This window comes from Mauremys reevesii, linkage group 1 (assembly GCF_016161935.1).
Source record: "Mauremys reevesii isolate NIE-2019 linkage group 1, ASM1616193v1, whole genome shotgun sequence".
NCBI lineage: Eukaryota > Metazoa > Chordata > Testudines > Geoemydidae > Mauremys > Mauremys reevesii.
Window position 1 is genome coordinate 252,730,820 of NC_052623.1, and position 23,577 is coordinate 252,754,396.

At 44.8% G+C, this 23,577-nt stretch overlaps 1 protein-coding gene and 1 long non-coding RNA gene across 2 annotated transcripts; one reads left to right on the top strand and one right to left on the bottom strand.

The window, feature by feature from the left end:
• The first annotated feature begins 388 nt into the window (after positions 1 to 388).
• LOC120409501 lies at positions 389 to 17,897 on the top strand. The gene is made up of 4 exons (XR_005601318.1): positions 389 to 428; positions 12,342 to 12,432; positions 17,055 to 17,147; positions 17,794 to 17,897. It is a non-coding gene; the product is annotated as an uncharacterized LOC120409501 (long non-coding RNA).
• Positions 17,898 to 20,734: 2,837 nt separating this feature from the next.
• On the bottom strand, positions 20,735 to 21,257 carry LOC120373261 (IQ motif and SEC7 domain-containing protein 3-like). Its single transcript, XM_039491500.1, has 2 exons — positions 20,951 to 21,257; positions 20,735 to 20,851 (listed from the first exon to the last, which is right to left on the bottom strand). The coding sequence occupies exons 1-2, from the start codon at positions 21,218 to 21,220 to the stop codon at positions 20,735 to 20,737; spliced, it is 387 nt and encodes a 128-aa protein (XP_039347434.1). The 5' UTR covers positions 21,221 to 21,257.
• Positions 21,258 to 23,577: the final 2,320 nt, after the last annotated feature.

Below are 23,577 nucleotides of genomic sequence, written 5' to 3' on the forward strand. Positions count from 1 at the left end.
ATCAGATTGCTCCAGAAAACTGGGGGAAGTGAGGACTTGACCTTTGTAATGCAGAAAACAAGCAGCAGAAATTAAAAACCCATTGGGGCTGGGAGAGAAGGAGGAGCAGAAGTATTTTCACATCAGAAAGCAGCACCAAACGGCAAAGCTTTTTTAAAGGTGCTTCTCGATTCACTTTGAGCTTCTTCATAATGGAAATTGGAATGGGGCTGAATGTATAAATGGACAGAACAGCCCATATGGCAGCAGAATCTGCGCCCACTTGGTAGAACCCACTACTGTGCCAGCTCACTAGTATTGCCAAAACACTGCTGATGGATGACAGCTGTGCCACTGCATTGGGGTTTACAAACCCCACAGGGACCTGTAATGGTTAATATGCTGCTGTGAGCCCATCCACCAGAGGGGCTACAAAGGGGAGGGCCCAGGTAGGTCGGGGGGAGGGGGGTGGTTGAAGGAGGACAGGTCTGAGAGAAACTGGACTAAAGCCTGGAACTGGTCTCGGATTGATGCTGATTGATTTTTCATTGTTCTTAAGATCCAAGGGTTTGGTTCTGTGTTCACCTGTACCAATTTGTGAGGATATTATTCTCAAGCCTCCCCAGGAAAGGGAGTGTAGAGGTTTTGGGGGATATTTGGAGAAGGTAGGGCTCCAAGTGGCCCTCCCTAATTGTTTGTTTAAATCACTTGGTGGTGGCAGCGATACTAAAGCTAGAAAGGAATTTGTGCCTTAGGGAAGTTTTTAACCTAAGCTGGTAAAAATAAGCTTAGGGGGTCTTTCATGTGGGTCCCCACATCTGTACCCCAGAGTTCAGACTGGGGAAGGAACCCTGACAGTAGTACTTGGGGCCCTGCCAATGATGAGCAATACAGACTGTTTGCTACCAAGGCTGAAGTGCCCCTTCTTGTTAGCTGTTCATCCAGCAGCTAAAAGTTTGTTTAAATCTGTGCCTGTTGCCCACTGAATCAGATGCATTAACTTCAGTGGAGTTACTCCTGATTTCTACTAGGGGTAAGTGAGATGAGAATCAGCTCAAGTGTATCTGTATTCAATTAATTAACCCTTACTAATTAAGCCTGGCTAAGAAAATCCAAGTGGATTCTTCAAAGCACAACACCCTATAGAGAAATGAATTTACACTTAACAATCCAGTGTTGCAGAGTGACAATCAGTCTTACTACCAAAAATATTTCTGGCCTATGTTCAGCTACATGTGGAATTGCTAGGATTCCTCCACCATTGTAATCATGAGCTGTGGACTGACAGAGCCCTGGCCAGAAATTACAGGGGTGAGTGGATTCTGTGACAGTTTAAAGTACATGAATAGGAACTAGAAATATCGCAGGTGAATGGGCACAGTGCCATTAAGCAGCATTCCAATCTTGTAAAATAGATCAGAAATATCCTTGGTAGATGAATTTGGCATTAACTAGATTATCTAATGAATGAAACTATTCTAACTTGGTGCTACTGGAAACCATCAGGCTAAAATGACAAAGGACAGACTGTACTGCTGGATGGAAAGTAGTTCCCTGGACAAGAAAACTTTAAAAACAGGGTCGGGGGAGGGGAAGGGTCAGTAACTAGTAATCAGCCCACACTCCTCATCTTATAGGGCAGGATAAAACTGAGCTGTCACTTTTCCAGATTCATATCAAGTTCTCTTTTATCCAAGTTCATATATATGAAGCTGAAAAGCCTTTTCTGACGCATTTGGGAAACTTTTTTAAAATAATTTATATGGATTTCAGTGCTTAGGAAAGTGAAAGATTAATAGCACTGGCTAGAGCCAGGCAGAGCACAAGCAGGCTTCCCATACACAGTTCTGCCAACTTCTACTTGCAGCATTTCAGATAATCTAATCCTGAGCTACCACGCAGCTCTGCCAATGCACCAGAAATCGGCTGATGCACCATTCTGTGCTAGCCCCATTTTAGTCACCCACCCAATTCTGACAATATACCAGAATCCTGGCCTGTGCCATTCCATGCCACTCCAGTCTTGGTTCTCCACACAGTATTACTAATGCATCTCAGTCCTGATCTTCAGTGCCTTCTCTTCCAGTTGTGAGTGCCCCCCCCACCCTGAAATATTTATTTTGAAGCACACTCAGAACTCTAAGTTCATCTCACTGCTGTCCTGCAATATTACCTTGCTATGCCAATTCTGGACTTCTTTGGAGCACAGACTTCCAGTCCTACTAGAGTGTGGTTTGTTGCAGTGTACAGAAATACTTACCAGCGAACAGACTGAGATCACCAAAGTCTCTTTGGTTCAAACTCAAGACAGATGCTCAATGAGGCCTGTAGAAGTGAACAGCTAATGCATGAACTTACTGTACCCCAAAGCTCTCTCCTGCTATCAGAGGGTAGAGAGAGCAGTGGAATTCCTGCTGGAGGTAGACAAAGCATGCCCCAGTTTCATTTTAAATATCCTCCTCTCCCCTCCTCCCCAGCCCTCTCCACCTGGGTTACTGAGGTACCACCATCTTCAATGCATGATCTGAATGTTTCTTTAAGGCTTATACTGAAATAAATATGTGGCTGCCTAGGATTTCACGTTGGTCACTATATCGTACACTAGAACTTCACTGGAATGGCATGGAATGGAACCTAGATTCTCTTGCTCCAGAGGGCCTATCATTGAAACTAAAGAAGAATCTCCACTAGCTGTTAGCAGTATAGGTCTGTCACATGCATTTGCACAGTTCTGATTCCATCCAGTAGAGAGAAGTAATTCATGTACATTCTAGTCAGTATTTTACTCTCTGTGCCATCCCCTGCCCATGACCATCTCACCTTGTCAGAAGCTCTTAATATACGCTTCCTTGGGCTTGAAAGCTAAAATTCAATTCTCCCCTTCTATGATAAGTTGTTTGTTTAAAAGGAGAGTCCATGCCACAGCAGGATGCCCTTTTTTTATATTCAAGCTTCTTCTGAGCCTCTCTGAGAAGCTCTCTCAATAGTGATTCTGGAGTCTGGTAATTTTTGTAGCAAAGATCTGCAAGCAGGGCAGGGTGTTAATTTGGATGGATTAGTAACAACCTATATTAACAAGTCAGTGAAATGTTAGCCCTTTTAAAATCCATGTTGTGAGGGGGTGGGTTTTCCCCCTCTGCCTTTTCTTACTGTTGTTGGCTTGTTAATTCAATGTGTTTCTAAATTTTATGGTCATTCTGATGTGAAGCTCAGGTATCTGATGTGAAGCACATCAAGCCCATATACCTAAATCTGCTAACTCACATAGATATACATATGTGGGTGGGTGTGCATTTTCATGTGCATTATACACACAAGACTGTATACCTTCCATACACACTCAGAGGACTTTACCCCACACACACACCCCATGTACACACATTAATATACACTCATACGTGACTGATGTCCCATACACAGGTATGCATGACTTTACACAGACACACATCCATATTCTCCCCTTCACACTCCCAGCCCTACCACAGGAATCCATCTGGGCTCTGGTGATGCAATTCTTTATGAAAAATGAATATATTGTCCTAAATTGTGCTGCAAGGACCTCACAATAGATCCAGGCTATTGTCTGTGCTACTGCCACCATGCTCACTTTTGCCACCAAGACACTGTGGGCAGCACAACATTTCACTTATGCCTCTGAACAGTCTCTTTGCAACTCCCTCTGCCACTGGAAGGGTTACAAGCTTCCTGGTTTTTATCAGTGCCTTTTTAAATAAAGGGCAACTAAGAATGGTGAGATCTTGGGGAAACTGCCCCCCTTTCCGTTTCTTGTCTATCAGATGCCACCAGCAATGCCAGCTGCTTCTCAAGCTATTGTCCACCCAAGAGATTCCAAAACAACAGCAAATGAAAGAAAGCCTTAATAATGACACCAGCTAATGAAGGATAGAGGTGAGGGCCCAAACCTGTGAGGCCTCCTCCTGCAATGGGAGAGTTGAGGGCATGCCGTACTTCACAGGATCAATGCTGAGAGACAGAAAAAGACCCAAGCAAAATCCAAGGCACACTTTAGAGCTCAAAGTGAATGTAAAAATGACTCATGGCTCCGTTCCGGAGCTCTTCCTTGACACCTTTGCTATTACTGAGACCATGCTAGAGCAAGGAAATCCCCACTGAATGAACGCGTTTGTGTGAAAAGGCTTTTAATTAATGTGGTAAAGGGATTTCCATAACACAACCCTCTCCCATGTGAGAGTACGGCACAGATTTACATAAGAGCCATGGGACCTGCCCAGGAACCCAGCACTTAATGAACAGCCTGGCAGGGATGGCATTAGCCCTATGAGAATGGCAGGTTACAAGAAGGTCCCTGTCCAAGGGGTTAATAACAGCTCACTGCTAATCAGACTGAGCTAATAAAATGTGTTGTGGCATCAATGCTATAATCACAAACAGGAGGGGCATGAGGTTGCGTGTTCTACTTATTACTGGAAATGCAAACCGCAATCCAGAATCTGTTAAGCCATGCATTTCAGTCATGCAAGATCTCTCCTCGGCTAAGGCAGGGAAGGATGCGACAGTCCGTCTTTGATATTGTGAGCGTGACTCAATGCTGTATGCGTTGGCGTGCCTGTACCGGGTAAGGGGGGGATGGATGCAGTCGTCCACTGCATGGCTTTGCATTTGATTTTAGGTGCATCTCTGTGGCAAGGAGAAACTGAAGCTCACCAAGGTGTGGCTATTGGAGAATACAGACTGTCAGCTTGTTCACATGCTCAGCCGCGATAATTACTTTCTGCTTCTGTAACTCACTTGCAGTGTCTAACTCAGTGGGAGGCTTTCCCTTTAGCTCGTGCAAGAAAAATGATTTCAGTGTGTGGTATGCCCTAGCCAGGCTATCTCCAGTCAGGCCAGACTGAAACAGCAAAACTGATGTGGTTTTAAGCTACTCCCCTCATGCTACCCATCATCCTCTGTGACCACCTCTTGGCTCACTGTTCTAGGTAACAAATTAGGCCATTATTAATACATATATATTATTACCAACTATTATTCAGTGACGTTGCATGCTATTTAGTACAAGCACTGGCTGCAATCAGTATATTCTGCTGGACATATGTGTAACATGCATTCATAGACTTAGGTACACAAGAATATGCTTCTTTTATACTCAACTTTTATACCCTCCTTTTACACCCAAATTTACATCCACTCAACACCAATCCTTTTCTTAATTGTACCTGATTGACATAAGAAATGATCAATCATCATGAACTGATGCTATGATCTTTGGGCCGAGTTCTAAGGTCCTTATTTAGGCAAAAATCCTAACTTTAATCCACTCAGGCAGTGAGCCAGGACTTCAGGATTTGGCCTGATATTTCTCATACTATAGAAATTAATCACATACCATTTGAAGCTTTTTGTACTTTTTTTGTGTGTTCCCCTCATCTAGGTCTTTCTCTCATCTCATGGCCCTTGGCACGTTGAGAGATGCTGGAGGAAAAGTTCAAATACTTGCCAGTATATTTAAATATGAATACATGTATGTTCAAATTGATTTGTAGACTTCAAGGCCACAAGGGACCATTGGTATAATTTAGTTTGACCTCCTGTAAAACACAGGCCATAAAACTTCCCCAAAATGATTCTTAGGGTGTATCTTTTAGAAAAACATTAAATCTTGATTTTAAAATTGACAGTGAGTGAGAATCCACTGTGCCCTTTGTAAATTGTTCCAATGGTTAATTACCTTCACTGTTAATACTTTACACCTTATTCCTAATGACTGAATTTGTCTAGGGCTTTTACTCCTGCAGGATCCCAAAGCTCTGTATAAAAGATAATACAGTGCATATACAGCCACCTCTGGTGTGAAACATGACAGCTGGGTAACAACCCACAGCGATGTTACAGTTTAAGACATGAAGTGAAGAACAATGGCCTGATTCTTCACTACCTTGTGCCTTGTTTAGTTATTTACCCCTGTGCAAAGATGGTGTAAAATGCTTTTCTGCTGATTTGGTAGCATTTTACACCCATTTTGCACTCGTTTCACACAAGTATAAGTGAGAGGCAAGGCAGTGGAGAATCAGACTCATTGTACCAAGTTCAAACTGTAAGGGGAATATAATGACAGTAGGCTAACTGTGCCTACCTGCACTGGAATCTGAACAGGGCACCAGGGCTAACACTCCTGTTCTCCAAATAAGTGTCATGGGAAGGGCTGCAATTGCTTTGGGCCTCTGTTTTATGTCACATCTGAAAGGCAGCATCTCCAGATGCTGCCCCTGACACCATGCTGGGTCATTGGTTCAGTACTGATTCAGAAGGGAATGCCAGCTACAGAATCGTCACTCCCCCAGCACTCTGGGTTTTTCTTGGACCTCTCCCAGACATATTCTGACCAAGCCAAAATGGATTAGCTTATGAGATCTGACAAGTTCCCAGCCTGAGGTGGTATGATCTACTGAAATACACCAGGCATATAATAGTGTGCTCTTCCCTTTACTGGGGGCTTTGGTGGTTAGTGGGAGTAGCTAGGGGCAGAGCCAGTACCAGTTAAGCGGTAATGTTAAATGTGTGTGTTGTCAATTATCTAACTTTTACAGAGGTTTCTTAGGCACTGTGAAAATTAAGAAAAAGAAGAAAACCCAGCAACTATATTAATGTATCATGAAGGTTACAAATGTAAATGAACTAAAGAGTTGCACATTTCATTGCTTCTGTAGGCAAAGTTTACTGTACACACCAGGGGCTGCAAGCATCCTTCCATTACTTCCCACAAGCTCCCTATATGCTACCCTCCCATGCCCCTCTGTTCTGGGGACTCCCTTCAACCCCCCTTCCTCCCTCATGCCTGGGGCTCTGTACATCCCCCATTTCACCCATTCCAAGGAGCTCTGTGTGCCCCTCCATTCTCCCCTCTGCTCCATGACAGGCTGTCTATGTCCTTCCATTCCCCCCTTACTGGGGTTTCTCATTCTCCCACCTTGTCCCTCATTCCACCTCATACTACAGCCCTGCATTCCCTCCCCACCACCCTCTTGGAATGGGCTCTGTGCATCCCTCATTCTCCTCCTGTAGCAGGGCTCCCTATTCTACCCACCCCTGTTCCATGCCAAGGGCTGTGTCTGTCCCTTTGATGGGGTTTATAGACACCACACTATATAGCAGGGGGAGGGATAGCTCAGTGGTTTGAGCATTGGCCTGCTAAACCCAGGGTTGTGAGTTCAATCCTTGAGGGGGCCACTTAGGGATCTGGGGCAAAAATTGGTCCTGCTAGTGAAGGCAGGGGGCTGGACTCAATGACCTTTCAAGGTCCCTTCCAGTTCTAGGAGATTGGTATATCTCCAATTATTACCTTTTTATTACCACTAAGGCTAAGGGAGTGATGGAGCAGTACTGCGCCAAGAGGTCACTGCCCCTCAGTAGCTGTGGAGCATGCTCCAAATGGAGGACCTGCTTAAAAGGGGACTCTGTCAGTCAAACAAGGAGCGTGAGGGAGAGGCTGTCTGCTGGGAAGAACTCAGTTTGCAGCTTCTGGGACAGAGCAATCAACAGGAGAAGGGTCTGGACTGTGAGTAAGACCCAACTGGGCGGCCAGGGGCCTGCCCCTTTGCCCTCCCCTGCTCCATGACAAGGGAGAATAACTGAACACTGAGAAGCGAGCCAGGAAGTATCCATTTGACTACTTAAACTGCTAAGGCTGATTGGGAACTCTCTGCTAGGGAGGGGCAGAGTGCTGTGACCATGCCCCATATTGAAGAGTGAGCGGGGAGATAGGAGGTGGCCCAAGAAAAGCTGGTCTGGTCTATGAGCAAGAGGGGACTGAGACACTTCTCACTCCTTCCACCTTGGTCCCCGGCTGGAAGCTGATGGAGAGGGAGGGCTTGGATACCCCTACCTTCCTCATGCTGCAGCTGGCTGGGAGAACCCAGGGAGTACTGGAAACAACAAACAATAATTTGGCTGCTAGGCCCACAAATTGCCCAGCAAGGACATCCAAGGAGGTTGGGGACTGTGGAGCCATGACCTTCCAGTCCCTAAGTGAATCCCCCCATTCCATCTTTCCCCACGCCAGAGGTTCTGTGTACCCCATGTTCCTCATCCCACATTTCCCCCTCCCCCACCCCATGCCCCTGCCATCATTACTTCTCCTTCTGTCTTGGGGAGAAGCCCTTCAGGATGTCAACATAGTAAATTCAATTGGAGGCTGGGCAGGGATGAGAATGATAGGGATGGTTGTCATGCAGGAGGGCGTTAATGGGTAATATCAACCTAAGGTGGCTACTGGTGCATCCCCAGAATACGAGATCTCTCTGCGCCCACCTGCATGAGCTCACCTGCGTGAGCCCATCCCAGCCTGTGTGACTCCACATGGAGGCATCATCCCCACTGGCGTCCTCATGTTTCCACAGTCTCCTCCTCTCATTTTCATCAGACAAACCCATGTCCACTGCCAAGTCCCTACCGGGCAGGGACAGTACTCCACAAAACTAAGATTGTCCAGCTTTAAACAGGACAAATGGCTTCCCTATGTCTGTAGGCCAAGATTGACAATTACAGAGGTGGTTGAAGCTGCTGGGTCTGCTAACCAAATGCCAGGAGCTCCATGTGTCCCCCGTTTCTCCCTTTTGGTTTTTCCAATTTCACAAAAATCAGTAGGTTTCAATCCATTGATGCCTAGATTCCCCATACCCTGAAATCTTGCAACTGATCAAATGTGGCATTCAAAAGTTATTGTGTTACATCCAGACAGAGATATGTCATCACTGGTGCTGGATATGGGGGGGTGGAGGTATCTGCGTGTGCAAAGGGCCATTGAGCACCTTCCTCCTTTTTAAACAGGAAGGCCATGCCCCCTTACTTTTGAGAACCTGATCTCAACAGGGTCACAAGCTGAGTGGACTATTAAGGACAATAGGTGTCTTTTTACTTGTTGGGCTGTCAACAATACATGCTGGGTTAGGGGGAGGGGGAGGCACATAGATCCCCTGCCCCAAGAGGAGAATGAGGGACTCTTGTATGGGGGGAAGGGAGAAATCAGGGCCGGCTCCAGACCCCAGCGCGCCAAGTGCGCGCTTGGGGCAGCATTTTGCTGGCAGGGCGGCAGGCGGGTCCAGCGGACCTTCCGCAGTCATGCCTGCGGGAGGTCCAGCGGAGCCGCTGGTCCCGCGGCTCCAGTCGACCTCCCGCAGGCATGACTGCAGATGGTTCGCTGGTCCCGCGGCTCGGGTGGACCCCCCTCAGGCATGACTGCGGATGCTCCACCAGAGCCACGGGACCAGCGAACCCTCCACAGCTGCGGGAGGTCCACTGGAGCCGCGGGACCAGCGGACCCTCCACAGTCATGCCTGCGGGAGGTCCGCTGGTCCCGCGGCTCCGGTGCACCTCCCGCAGGCATGACTGCTTGGGGCGTCCAAATTCCTAGAGCCGCCCCTGGGAGAAATGAGGAGGGCAGGGGAGGAAATGGTGAATGGGGGATACATAGAGCCCCTGGCATGAGGGAATGGGTAGGGGTTTGCAGAGAGTTCCTGAAATAGAGGGGGATGGGAGCTTGAGGAGGGTAATGGAAGGATACGAACAGCTCCTAATGTTTGCAATGAGCTCAGCCTACAGAAGCAATGAAATGTACAGCCCTCTAGTATGGACAAGGCAAGTTGTACTTTAGCACATGCTAAGCTAAGAGTTGGAGCCTAGGGTTCACCTTGCCCAGCTAACACATGTTAAGATAATACTTAGTCCTGCCATGAGTGCAGGGGACTGGACTAGATGACCTCTTGAGGTCCCTTCCAGTCCTATGATTCTATAAAAATACAACTTTTCCTGTCTTCCCTAGTGTCTTAGAATGTGTTAGTTAAAACATGTTTCAAATATAAATCTTTTGTCCTAGTCTAGACAAGACTTTAGAGCTCGTAGGCCTGATTCACCACTGCGATACTCCAGTTTTATGCTGTTGATGGAATTAAACTGGTATAAAACTGAAGTAATGCAGTGGTATGTAAGAGAGTGCAGTTGCTTCTTGAACTGATGTTGGCTTCCTTTTAGTGTTGCAAAAATATCTTGAAATGAGGAAAAGCTGGCTTTAAACTGGGAGCTTTCACACTATTTAAGAGAAGCAGTTACAGAAAAGCTGTCCGGATGGAGCATGCAGATTTTTCAGGACTGTTGGTGTGCTATGCTGATGAGTCATAAGCTGCAGTTCGTGATCACCATCGATAGTGTGCTAGGCACTGTACATCCATACAACAAAAAGATGATCCTTGCCCTAAAGAGCTTATGCACATCCCTGTTCAAACATGCATATGCTTATCAATACATTAGATTAGGATACTGAGTCAACTCATTTCCAGCTCCTAGCACAATAGGATTCTGATCCATGATTGAGGCTCCTAGGTGCTACTATAATGCAAATAATAAATAATAATAATGCAGGAAATAACCAGGATTCCCGAACTTCCTAGCCATGTGGAAGCCATGACAATTAGGGATATAAAGGTGGGAAAATATTTCCAAAGTGAACAAGTGTAATGGGGAAGATATCTCTGCATCCAGCTTATACAAAGAGCTCTTATCTTGACGGAAATGAAGGGCCAGCAGCCAATGACAATGCAGCTACGTAGGGGGCTCAGAGGGAGAGATCAAACCCTTCCTGCTTGAGTAACACAGAAGAATTCTCAGGAGAATCTTGAAAACAATTGACTCTGACATCTTAAGTGACTGAATGAGCCGATGTACAAAGAGGTTGGTAAATTAGCAACAACTTGAATTAACTTGCTCTGATGGTGCTGCAGATTTTAGTCCCAGAAAGAACACAAGGCCACAGTCTGATCTCAGAAATTCCTGTGCAAATCTGGAGTAACTTCACTGAAGTCATTCCAGATTTATACTGGAGTGAAATCAGAATCTTGTTCTCAGAGTTATTAGGCTGGTACAAACTACACTTTACTCCAGTGCAGAAGGTCCACACTAAGGAGTTGCATTGGAGTAGCTACACTAGTGCAAAACCCCTCAGGGTAGACAAGGTTTTGGGAGAAGCCTTTGGTATGTGGTCTGGGGACAGCTGAAATGTGAACTGGGTAGACCAGGTTTAGTTCCATAATTACAAGAGAGAGGAGGAGAAATTGGGGGGTGGGGGGAATAATGGAGATGGGCCCTATATTTGACTAAATGTACATAAGAATGGCCATACTGGGTCAGACCAGTGGTCTATCTAGCCCAGTATCCTGTCTTCTTACAGTGGCCATGCCAGGTGCTTCAGAGGGAATGAACAGAACAGGTAATCATCAAGTGATCTACCCCGTTGCCTATTCCCAGCTTCTGGCAAACAGAGGCCACGGACCTGCCTATCCTGGCTAATAGCCATTGATGGACCTATCCTCCATGAACTTATCTCGTTCTTTTCTGAACTCTGTTATAGTCTTGGCCTTCACAACATCCTCTGGCAAAAAGTTCTACAGGTTGAAAGTGTGTTGTGTGAAGAAATACTTCCTTTTGTTTGTTTTAAACCTGCTGCCTATTAATTTCATTGGATGACGCCTAGTTCTTGTGTTATGAGGAGTAAATAATACTTCCTTATTTACTTTCACCAAACCAGTCATGATTTTATAGACCTCTATCATATCCCCACTTAGTCCTCTCTCTTCCAGGATGAAAAGTAATGTAATGGGAATGGGTTCCACTTGCCTCCCATGACCTAACATACATTTACCCATAAAGCTCATCTGAGAAGCTACTATGATTTGAGCAGGACAGTGTGAGACATCTTGAAGATGCACTTCCTAATGGACTAGAATTAGAAAGCAGCAGAACTAGATAGAAACATCTTTTCTAAGGGAAAACTCAGAATTTAAAAAATAATAATAATCCTGAAATGAGTCAAGGCCCTAATACTGCAAGAGTACCTAAGATCTGCAATGTTTTCATGCCTACAGTTTTCTCCTGTCCTTGAAAGTAAAGCAATTTTTTGTTCTGTTTCAATGAGATATATTTATAATCTCCCTCAGGAAGATTATAGCAACAGCCCATCCCCCTGCTAGGTCCCTTGTCAACAAGGGAAGAGACGCTCCCCCAGCCTCCTATGTGAAGCCATGGGAAAGAAGGGGCTCCATTTGGCTGTTAAATTCTTCCTTAGATGCCCAGTGAGCCTGAGAAGCAATTTTCCAACTGTTTATAACTTACTGTTTTCAAGACATGGCTAGGAAACTATTTCTTACAGAGAACCAGCCCCATGACATGTCTTCAGATTTGGAGGTGTTATTCAACCATTTTGAGTTATTGATGAGCAAGTAAAACAATAAAAAAAATCTACTTTTTTTTCTCAAATAGAAAATTGTGTGGGGGGTGGTGGGTGTTGTCACTTTTTCTACTCATAATCAGCTGAAGGGTTTTTTTCCCTCAAGCTTTCATACCTCTGTGTCAGATGAGACCAACCATGGAATGTTTCAGTCTCACCTAAGAAAGTTATAACTTAAGAGCATGTGAAAACAGCAGGTAAGCAATGAACATAATCTTAGCTTTTTCTCCCAGCAAAAGCTATAACAACAATTCCTGAATATGCAACAGGATGATGGTTCACATGCACTAGGTAAAGAACACAACGGTATTACCAAATGTGCAAAAATATGTCTTTATGACCCTACAGAAACAAACCTCCTACAGCCCTAAATTATAATACCATAAAAAAAGTTACAAATCTATTACATGAAGAATCTGCACAATGTTGCTTAATGGCTTTTTCATTGTTCACTGTTATTCCTGTGATGCATTGCTATCTATTGCTATTGTCAGCACTCAAGAGAAAATGTCATTTAAACCAGCATGTGTGTATGTTGTGTATGTGAACACGCACACATGCACACACAATCTGAGGCAGATCCTCAGGTGGTGTAAATTGGCATAGTTCCATTCAAGTCAATGCAGCTGTGCTGTTTTATACCAGCTGTGGACCTGCTTTTCTGTGTATAAAAATAGAAACTAAATACTGTCACTTTGACCTTGGTCATAAATGAACACTAATCTACATTCAAACACATTCTCATGCACACATGTATACATGCCCACTCACTCACACACACACACACACACACACACACAATCATCTTACTAATTAATGACAAATTTATGCTGCTTCCTTTACTGGAGCTTTTAAGAATACTTAGCTCTTACCTAGTGTTTTTCATCTCTGTCTCCAAGTGCTTTACAGTGGAAAATAAGTATAATTATACCCATAAATAGATGAAGTGATTTGTCCAAAGTAGGTCATTGGCAGAACTGGGAATGAAGCTACATCTCTTGATTCCAAGTCTAGTACCCTAGCTCAGGAGTTCTCAGACTGTTTTTGCTGGGACCCCCCTTTGAAAATATTTCAGGCTGTGATGACCCCCACCCCCATACCATGCCACCCTTACTTCTGCGCTGCTGCTGGCACTGCCTTCAAAGTTAGGTGGCTAGAGAGCAGTGGCTACTGGCAAGGTGCCTAGTTCTGAAGGCAGTGCAGAAGTAAGGATGGCAATACTGTGACCGCCCTACAATAGTCCTGTGACCCCTTTTGAGTCAGGACCCCCAGTTTGAGAAACACTGCCCTACTGGATATTGCCTCCCAAACTGAGCCACACTGCAGAATAAAGCCAATAGCCAAGATTCACATCTTCCTATCCAAGGTTTCACTGAACACAACAACCACAGCTAGAAGGAATGCTAGAATGCTATTAACTTAGTTTGTGTTAGGATAAGGATCTTTTGGGGGAAAAATACATATATGCCAGAGTTTACAGGAAAGAAATTGGAGGAAATAAGCCACAGTGCAAGCTCATTTTAATCTGACCTCATAAATGATTCCTTCCTCTTTTGCTTATTTATTTTTCGTATTCTTCTACGGCCACAGATCACAGGCTACTGGTAATTTTATAACAAATGAAATATTTTTCTATCTGTTGCACAGAATACATTTCTGGCTTTCTATAGTGTTTTTCCTAAGGGGGAAATCACAGAAGGTTTCTTACCACAGATAAAGAGAGAGAAATAAACCATAGCTGAACTTAGAAACAAAGGGAGAAAGAGCAACATGGCTAGGGAGATACAAAGAAAATAACAGGCAAAACAGAGGGACAAATAACAAAAACAGGGGAAGCAAACCAAACAAGAAGCAGAAAGATTAAGATAGACAGCAGAACTCTTGTCAGACTCCCTCTTGCACTAGGATTTCATGGCAGGCAAAAACAATCAACGGAGCAGGATCTGGATAGGCAAAATGTCATTGCAACCTGGTATGTGTGTGCATGTGTATGGGCATGTATTTTTGAACCACTAGTGAGAAACTGAAATTAATAAAAGAGCAACCCTGCATAGATGATAATCTCATGATCTGGCATGCTGCTAGGTCTAGGAGTACATTTCTGGGCTCTGACTAACTCTGACCCATACCTCAGATAACTTTGCACACAGTGCACATAAAAACATGTATAATCTTTGCATAATGTAAATGCCAGCTCACATGCATCCACAGACTGTATCTCTAGGTTATTAAAACAAGGATTAACGTTATACAAATTAAATTATTTATAAAGTGTGTGTGTGTGGTGTGAGCGAGAGAGAGAGAACTCACTAATGAAGACTAATTTTAACCCACAAAAACCAGGACACTGGAATATCAGTCAGTTGTGCCACTGAATATAGTAGGAATCTCAGCGCAGCGAGTGACCTTCCATAGCACATTTGCTGCAAACCACAGGCCCAGCAAAGAGGGTTATATGAATGAAGTGGGTCCCCAAATGTTACCATTACCTGGCATTGATGTATTGTTTCTTGCTAAAACATACATAGTAATATTAACAGTCACTGATGCAATGTGCCTCTGGCCAAGATTACCCATGGTTCTGCTAGCTTCTGGCCAGTATTTCCTGCCTCGCCATTAGCAGGAATTGATATCATGATCTTCTGGCTGGTATTTTGTGTGGCCTCATTACTGACCATTGAGACCCTGTCCTTCTAGCAGGAATTCCCAATGGTTTATTGAACAGACATGCACACCCTTTCACTTTGGACAAGATTTTATTTTACACTATTCCCAAACAATAATGGATTAACTTGGTTGTGGTTGGATGGCAATAAAAATGTTGCCTCATGAGCCCACTCCTCCTAAAGATGGGAAGTAAAATTGTGTTCTAACCTTGCAACTGCATGGGAAAGTGATACCAAATGAGCCAAACCAACAAAAAGTTCAATTATTTGCAAGAATGCACTGAGCACACAATCTAAGTGATCAGAGAGCATCCAACTGGCTGTAACGAAACGTGTAGCTGAGTGAAATCCAAACCAAAATAGAAGAAGCATGTTTGTGTCCCTTACCCCTCTTCATTTGACCACTGGATGTTGCCTGGTGTGTACTGTACCTTAGGCCATGGCCTCTCCTGTCCACAGGTCAGTACATCATTGCCACAGGCATTGACACATTGTCCTTCTTATTGGGATTTCCTTTGACATCATTTCTAGGCACCGACTGCCTGTCCACCTGGCCAGGATTTCATATAGAGTCATTACTTGCAGTTGCTTCCCTGGGTACGTCTACAGGGCTTGGGCTAGGGGCTGTTTAATTGTTGTGTAGTCGTTCAGGCTCAGGCTGGGGAGCAGGCTCTAGGACCCTGCAAAGTGGGAGGGTCCCAGAACTCAGGCTGCTACCTGAGCCCCCATGTCTACACTGCAGTTAAATAACCCCTTAGCCCAAGCCCCGCAAGTCCATGTCAGCTAGCATGGGCCACCCACAAGTATTTAATTGCAGTGTAGACATACCCCCTGGGTCCATGGTTGGCACTTCCCATGATTTCATTACTAGGCACAGATACTTTCATGTGCTAGCATTACTAAAGCACTAATGCCAGCCCAGCCCTGCCTCTGGGATTTCTTTCCAGGGAATGGCACTCTGTTGCTCTGGCATGGGTTTTGTTTGGTATCAATTCCACAAATGCAGGTGCTGTCTCTGTGACTCGGATTGCTCATGGCATCATTGCTAAGCATTCAAACTCTATTCTTGCAGCTAGGATTGCTCATGGCATCATTGCTAAGCATTCAAACTCTATTCTTGCAGCTAGGATTTCATATGGTATTGTTTCTGGACATGGACTCTTTGTCCCTCTGGATTGTATTTCTCATGGAATTATTAACAGCCATTCACTCCTATCCCTTTGTCTGGAATTTTACAATGGGTGTCATTACCAGGCACTGATGCAGATTTTACATAATCATTCTATTCATTTCATACTGTGGCATTTTGGAACCATTACGGATATACTTTAAAATGGGACATAGATAAATTTGAGACTATTTTCATTTTCCCCCCTCTTGAGCTATTTAATCAAATTAAATGTTGTTCTTAAAATGTCTGTGAGCTTGTCTACATCAGGGCTTTAGCCATCAATGTAGCTGCGCTGATGCAAATCTCTACCATCTGAAACTAGGGTAAGCCACGTTGCTGCAAGTCACTTCTACAATACGGTTTGCGTTGGGGCAATACCAGTGCAGCTAAAGTAGCAGCTCAAACCCCAATGTGATCAATCTCTGAGACAATTAGTGCATTTCTGCTGTACCCAAAATGAAATGTGTGGGGATTTGTGGTGTGCAAGGAATGCAGGATTACTGCAGTATTTCTATTATTTTTACTGGTGCAATGCGCAAATATGGTAAAATATGTTAATAGTAATAGTAAACCCACAATATTTACAGTAAGTAATTGAAATCAGTGGGATTTTGTCTAATGCCTTTACCCTGGAGATAATCCATAGAATAGAACATTAATGCATAGTTTAAAAGAAAAATTATGGAAAGCAGCACCTCTGCATATGCAGTAGCTTCATTTTAAAGTTACATAATTAGGCTTTTTAAATTAAACAAAAAATGTAGCAAATGGCCTTGGTCCATAGCAAAGACTAAGTGGATGTAACATCTAGCTCTCTCAAACCATGCCTTCTTTATTACAGGGTAAGATAAAACTACCCATCTGATACATACCAACAAAAAATAAAATAAAACTGATTTCAGACCAGTGCAAATCCAAATAGTTTATAAACCCTTGGAAAATGTGGTTTTGTAAAACTTATACCATGGGATTCTTTTTGCAGGAGAGATGATCTCGTGGTCCAAACACAGAGCTGAGATTCAACTGAATCAGGTTCTGTTCTCGGCTGTGTCACAGGCATCGAGTGTGATGCTGGGTAAGTCACTTAATGTTTCTGTGTCTTTGCTTCACCATAGGTAAAACAGGGATAATAATCTCTGCCTCAAATTAATGTATGTAAACTTCAGTGAAATCTTTGGATGGAAGATTCTTTAGATGTTCAAAGTATTTGTATCACAATTTATCATTATTCTTTATATGACAAAGGGCTTTGCCACCCATGCACGTAAGAGCAAATTCTGCAGTCCTTACTCAGGCACAGCTCTCATTCAGGGAATTTCATTTGTGTAAGGACTGCAGGATTTGACCCATTTAGACTCAAGAGGCCAAATTAATCTCTGCTGGAATTCTCTGGTACATACAATGAAGCATCTCAAGGGAGTTCTTCTGATAAAGATAAGGAGGGAGAATTATACCCAGTACATTTGGGGATACTTTAGAATGGCCTCTTAAGACAAGAGGTTGCCTAATAAGGGTGATCTGAGGCATGCTAATTTGGGAACCTGTATTTCTGCGGCAACACATTCCAGAATGACTGACCTTATTTTTTGTTTTTAAAGCAGTAATTGAGGCACTTATGCAATAGATTTCTAGGTAGAAAGAGATATATGCCACAGAATAATAATCAGACTAATTCCTGCTGAGATCTATGTAAATCTTTTCTCCTACCTTTCCTTTCATAGGTGAGCTCTGCATTGCCGTCCTCACTGGCATGCAGCAGCAATTAACTGTCCTCTGCATACCTGCTGAATTCCCCCCTTTCCAGAGAAAAGTTTGGAAAGCACAGATTTTTTTTTATTTAAAATGTAGATTTTTATTTAGTTATTTATTTTACTGCTGAGAAGAAAAATAAAAAATGAATGATCCCAAACTTTATTAAAAACAAAGGGCCTGTGTTTTTCTGCAGGCTTCTTGAGGTCAAGATGGATAGTCACTTGTCTAAAAGCTTAGCTGTTCACTTCTATCCAAGGTTTATGGTGAGCTGGCTCATGAGGGATCTTAACCCTGGCCCAAAATAAGAGAGACCTCTGGGTTGTGCCTGAGGTGGGAGGGAGCATTACAAATGTATTTAAACAAGCTGTCTGGGCCCTTCAATTTTGTGACAAACTGATGAAGTTCCATTGCTAGGCAATAACAGACCTGGTACTTCTTTTAAATCACTTTAAGCCCTGCTTCCATCCATCACATTCCTACAAGATCTCATTTCTGTTCCATTTAGAGTGGCCATTTTCTCTCCTGATTATTATTCAGTTCTTACAGTCCTGGTCAGAAAGACAGGGGGAGGGAGAGGAAATGAAATGTAAGAGAACGTTGGATTTTAGCATTTATAATTCAGCAATATCATGACTGGGGGTATGGGGGAAGGAAGGAAGTGAAAAATCTTCACTATCTAAGGTCCTCTCCACACACCATGTCTTCTGTATCAAATTTCCACAATTGTTGCATAAAAGCCCAAATGCAACTCTGAAGTTGGCCAATTGGATCTTAGTGAATACTAGGCACACTGTCAAAGGAGGTGAAAGATCCTCCACATTCAAGATGCCTTTAGATTAGATTTTGTTGTCTCTTTGATTTCCCTCTAGCATTTGCAGGTGAGAGAGGATGAAACCCTGTGTACCTAATCAATAAAAGACAATGAACCGGCTAAAGTGAGGTGTTTAGACCTTTTTCAATCTCATACATTTCTTTTTATACAAAGATTTTGATTTGCCTAAGCTATAGGAGGAAATAGAAGCAGGCTATTTTAATCCTCCTGAGTGAAGAGAGCTTCAGGGATTGCTATGTTATCCCTGGCAGCAGTCTTGATTTTCCACAAATCACTGTGTATGTATCAGAGATCAGCAGTGTCCTTAATGCTCCTCTGCTTGTGCATTTTGATATGAAATAGTAATAAATTCACAGGATTTTTTTCCCCAAGCAAACCCCACTGCAAAAATGAAAAGCTTATAAAGGAGATATTCAGACTTGTGCATTGAAACTGACTCTTCAATCTGTCTAATGACGTATGTGAGAAACTATATTCAGATGAAAGGAAAACCTTGCCAATGTTATGTACCTAATACTGGCTTCACTGCAGGGATTTACTGTTTAAAAACAATGAGCTTGATTCTGCACTCACTTACATGGGTTTCCCAGTGGTGTAACTCCACTGAATTTACTCTGAATTTACAGTAGTATACAAGAGAACAGAATCAGTTCCTATGTGTTTTTAAAGCTTCTTACAATGCATAGTGAATAAGGGCTCGTTCCTTACTATCTAGCATAGCGCTTACTACCATAAGTATTGCCACTGATCTCAGTAAGTAGAGTTTGCAGGATTGAGCCTGAAAATTATAAGTTTTTAGGGGGGTTTGATGTGGAAAGTATATAATACATATAAGGTGAGGTATAAATTACTTTAATTGTCATTTCTGCATTGCTTCTTACTTAGTCATGTGCCAGACCCTCAGCAGGTGTAAATCGCTGAGAATATAGCCTCATGTTTCTAACTGCCCCTCAGTATTCAAAACAAACACAGCAAGGAAGGGTTCCTTTTCTGGAAAGAGCAAATAAACAAACCATGATCTGGACTGAGAACTGCGCTGAGGAGGATCTCATTTGCTTCAACAACATCAGGAAGAAAGGCATACACTTTACTCTAGATGAGAAATAGTTCTGGTTTTACCATCAGTGTGAGCTTCTTTGTCATATGCCATAGTCATTTAAGCAATCTACATGCTCTTTAGTCTGTCACTAACTTTACTTACTCTGACTTTTGACCAAAAAATACCTTGCTGTTTCCAAATCACCTAAGTAAAGGCAGATCAGATATCTAGCTCAGCTGTAATTGCAAGCTGGTGAGCTGATGGGACTTACTGGATGCATAAAGCAGGAAAATGTAACTCTCCAGTATTATTCTATTTCAGTTTTGGACCGCTAGTCCTTGTATACTATCCGCACACACACACATCATTATTAGCATTCGGTATTAGTATTCACGCTCTCTGTTAGAGAACAAAGGCCAGCAAAAAATACTTTCTCCCTTTAAAAAGCTGGACAGGTATCAGACATCTCTTTGAAAAGAAAGCTATAAACCCAGAAAACTGAGATGGGCACCTTAAATGCCGTAACTGTATAACATCTGTGTTTATGTATATACATAGTCCTGATATGTAATATACTAAGGCACCCCCACAGGTGACAAATCCCCTCTCTGTCAGACAGGGATGATTTTTTTTCTCAGCGACCAGCCGCACAGCCCTGATGAAAACAGATCCTGCCACACGGCCGCGGCTGTCCTTTGCAAAGCCTCCTTCCCTGCACTGAGATCAGCTTTGATCCGAGACTTGTTTGTTTATGACAGAGAACAGCCCGAGCACGGGGCTGGCGTGTGTGCCTCGAGCGGGCAGGAGTCTAGCAGGGACCCCCCACCCACCCACACACACACACGGCTGATGCCCCTTGGAAGCTGCAGCCGCGCGGCTCTTTGCGCCCCGCACGCTCCAGCTGGAGAGCACAGCCAGGGAGGGATTCCCCATCCACCCCCGCATTCTCCGTGGCAGGGAGCCGGGGGGTTAGATCCCAGTTACCTCTTGGCGCTCGGCCTGGAAAGAGCCCTTTGCCCCTCTCCCATCCCCCCCACACTTACTCTGGTCTCCTGCTCAGGGCGCCTTTGCCGATGGCCGGGGCGGGTTTGTGCTGGAGGAGGGTGGTGCAGCAGCCCCTCTCCCTGCTGTCTTTCTCCGAGGGGTGCTGATGGGGCTGGAGCGGGGGGTGCTGGTGAGCGGGAGCCCGGCTGCTGCTGCCGCCGCCGCCGCTGGGGCCCGGCTGAGCCTGCCTGCCCTGGAGCGGCTGCGGCGCCGGGAGCTGTTGGGGGTGCTGAAGCGGCTCCGGCTCGGGCTGCGGGGCGGGCGCGGGGGGAGCCGGCAGGCGCGGCTGGGGCTCGGCGGCGGGAGCCGGGTGCTGCTGGCGGAGGCTGCGGTTCTCGGTGCTGAGCTCGTCCAGGCGCCGCTCCAGCTCGTCGATGCGCTGGCGCTGGGTGTGGATGAGGCTCTGCTGGTTCTGCACGATGGCGGTGAGCTCCTTCAGGTAGAGCACGGCGCGCACCGGGTTCTCCAGCAGGCTCTCCATGCCCCGGGCCCGGGCCCGGGCCCCGCCGCCCGCGCACACACCCGCTCCCAGCAAGGCCGGCTGGCGCCAGCCTCTGCCCCTCGCGTCAGGCACGGGCTGAGAGAGGCGGGGTGGGGGGGGGGCAGGTCTCCTCGGGAGGGCCCACCCCCTGCTACTGGAGGGCCAGCCCCCTGCGAGCGCCGCGCAGGTAGCCGGGAGCGAGGGGGCGGGGGGAAGGCGAAGGGAGAGCTGGGGAAGGGGCTGGAGAGGGACGGGAGGGGAGTGGCTAGGGAAGGGAGAAGAGGGGTGTGGGGTGGAGAAGGAAGGGGAGGGAAAGTCCCCCTCCCCCATGGCTCCCCTTGCCCGCCCCTCTCTGAGCTAGCTGCCCGGGGGGGGGGGTCTCCGAGGTACTCCAGCCTGCCATTAAATGGCATCAGAGAAAGTTATTTTGCAACTCAGACCATTTCCTTCTCCAGGTGATAAAGTCACGGCCCAAACCAAGGAGGAGGTTGGCAGCAGCCAGCAGTTACATCACAGACCCCCAGGGCAGGGCACTCAAACACCCCAGCCCCTGGGGTCAGGGCCTGCTCTCTGGGTGTCCTCAGCACAGTTTCTCCCACCCTCCTTGAGTGGCATTTCTAGATGATGCTTTCTTCCATAATGACGCAGGGTTTGGGGTTTTTTCCCCCCTTTCTTTCTAAAAAGTGACTAGAATACTTTTGGCAGGGTTTGTCTGGTCCTGCTTATAACACTCTGGCTTTTTACTTCCCCTGTTAACATGCAGGGGGCAGGACTCAACATGCACCTGGGAGAGGAATGATCAAGGAGAGTAGATGGTAGAAGGAATTCTTCCTTAGGAGTCAGTGGTTCCCCTGAATATTTCCTCTCTCTTTTCTATTTCAGAATAAAATGGGACAGAAAGTTCAGTTCTACTCAGGGAAAAGCAGCTCTGTAAAAATAACATCGTGGGGGCTCCCTGCTTACTGGCTATCAATTTCCATATCAAATGTGTTCATTTCACAAGAAATAACTTTTTTTTGTCTGAGTATAGCCTACAAACTCCACCTGGGATCTGAGAGACAAACTGGGCTCTTTCATTCTTATACATTATCATCATTACCAGTAATAAAGGATGTGCTGGCCAAATTCTATCCTCAGTGACACCTGTGTGACCCCATAAACAATTCTCTTGATATACAAGAAGGAAAAGAATTCGGTTCCCTCTCCCATCACTATTTTGGATCTGCAAAGCTAACAGGAGTAAAAAGCAGTAAAATCTTATTTCATTCACTCACATCAGTAGATATGAGTAAACAAACACAGGATGCAGACCTGTAGAATTAAAAAGAACCATTTTACAGTCACATTTCAGAGTTGAACTGCATCCAGCTAGCTTTGCAGGCCATGTCCATGGCCTCCTTCATTGGGCAACCTAGAGATGTAAAGAAAAATCTCAGTTTCAATTATGATCAAGGATGAACCTTGTGCAGAGAGCCTTGAAAATGTAAAGTGATGCAAACAGATCACCTGGAAAGGAACTTGTCACTGATTTCTTTAAGTCAGACCTCTCACAGCCAATTAGGGATGGCTTTTGGAGTCCAAAAATCCACAACCATGGGTGCCTTTATTTTTGGGAAGACCCCAGATTAGTTCATAGCAGTTAAGAACAAGGCCACCCAGCCTACCACGAATGGCAGTAGGGATACCACAAGCTCCCTACTATCCAAATACTTGTGATAGTTGAGCCAAACCAAGAAGATCTCTCGCCACAAGGTGGGGCAGTTCAATAACTTGAGAGCATTGGCTAGTGGACTAATGGCCTGATTTAATGACCACTTAAGTCAGTATTAAGATGCTTTTTGATGCCCTGGGGCATTGGATCATTGGATCAGGACCTAAACAAGGGACTGAGAGCAAAGGGTTAATCCTAGCTCTGACACTGACTACCTCTATGGCCTTTGTCATGCTGTATACTGGTAAAATGAATACCTAAATCCAGAGATCCTGAGCTTGTGCAGATCCCATTGTCTTAAAAAAAGAAACAAACAAGCCAATTTTATTTAGGTGCCTCAATATGGCTTTAGATGCTGAATTTTTACACCCACATTTGGCAATATTGACCTTATCTTCTCTACACATTAGTTTCCACATCTGTAAACTGGGAATAATAGCTACCTCCCTTGCAAGGAGGTGGTGACAATTAAATAGGACATGCTAGTTTGTGCCATATAAGCCCTCAAATTCATAAATCCTCCTTGTGCAGAACAATGTACAAAGAGGGTTGTGGGAGAAGCAGGCCCATGGTGTATTAGGGCTAGCATCCTTGGCAAAGCAGGGGGATTGGGTGTGGGGAAATGTGATACAAGACACAAGGTGAT

Bases quoted from the DNA above. Each gene is read 5' to 3' on its own strand.
- LOC120373261 (XM_039491500.1), bottom strand. From the start codon at position 21,220: ATGGAGAGCCTGCTGGAGAACCCGGTGCGCGCCGTGCTCTACCTGAAG. The intron at 20,852-20,950 runs GCGCCGCAGCCG...CCCCCGCTCCAG, and splicing joins AGCACCCCCAACAGCTCCCG to CCCCATCAGCACCCCTCGGA.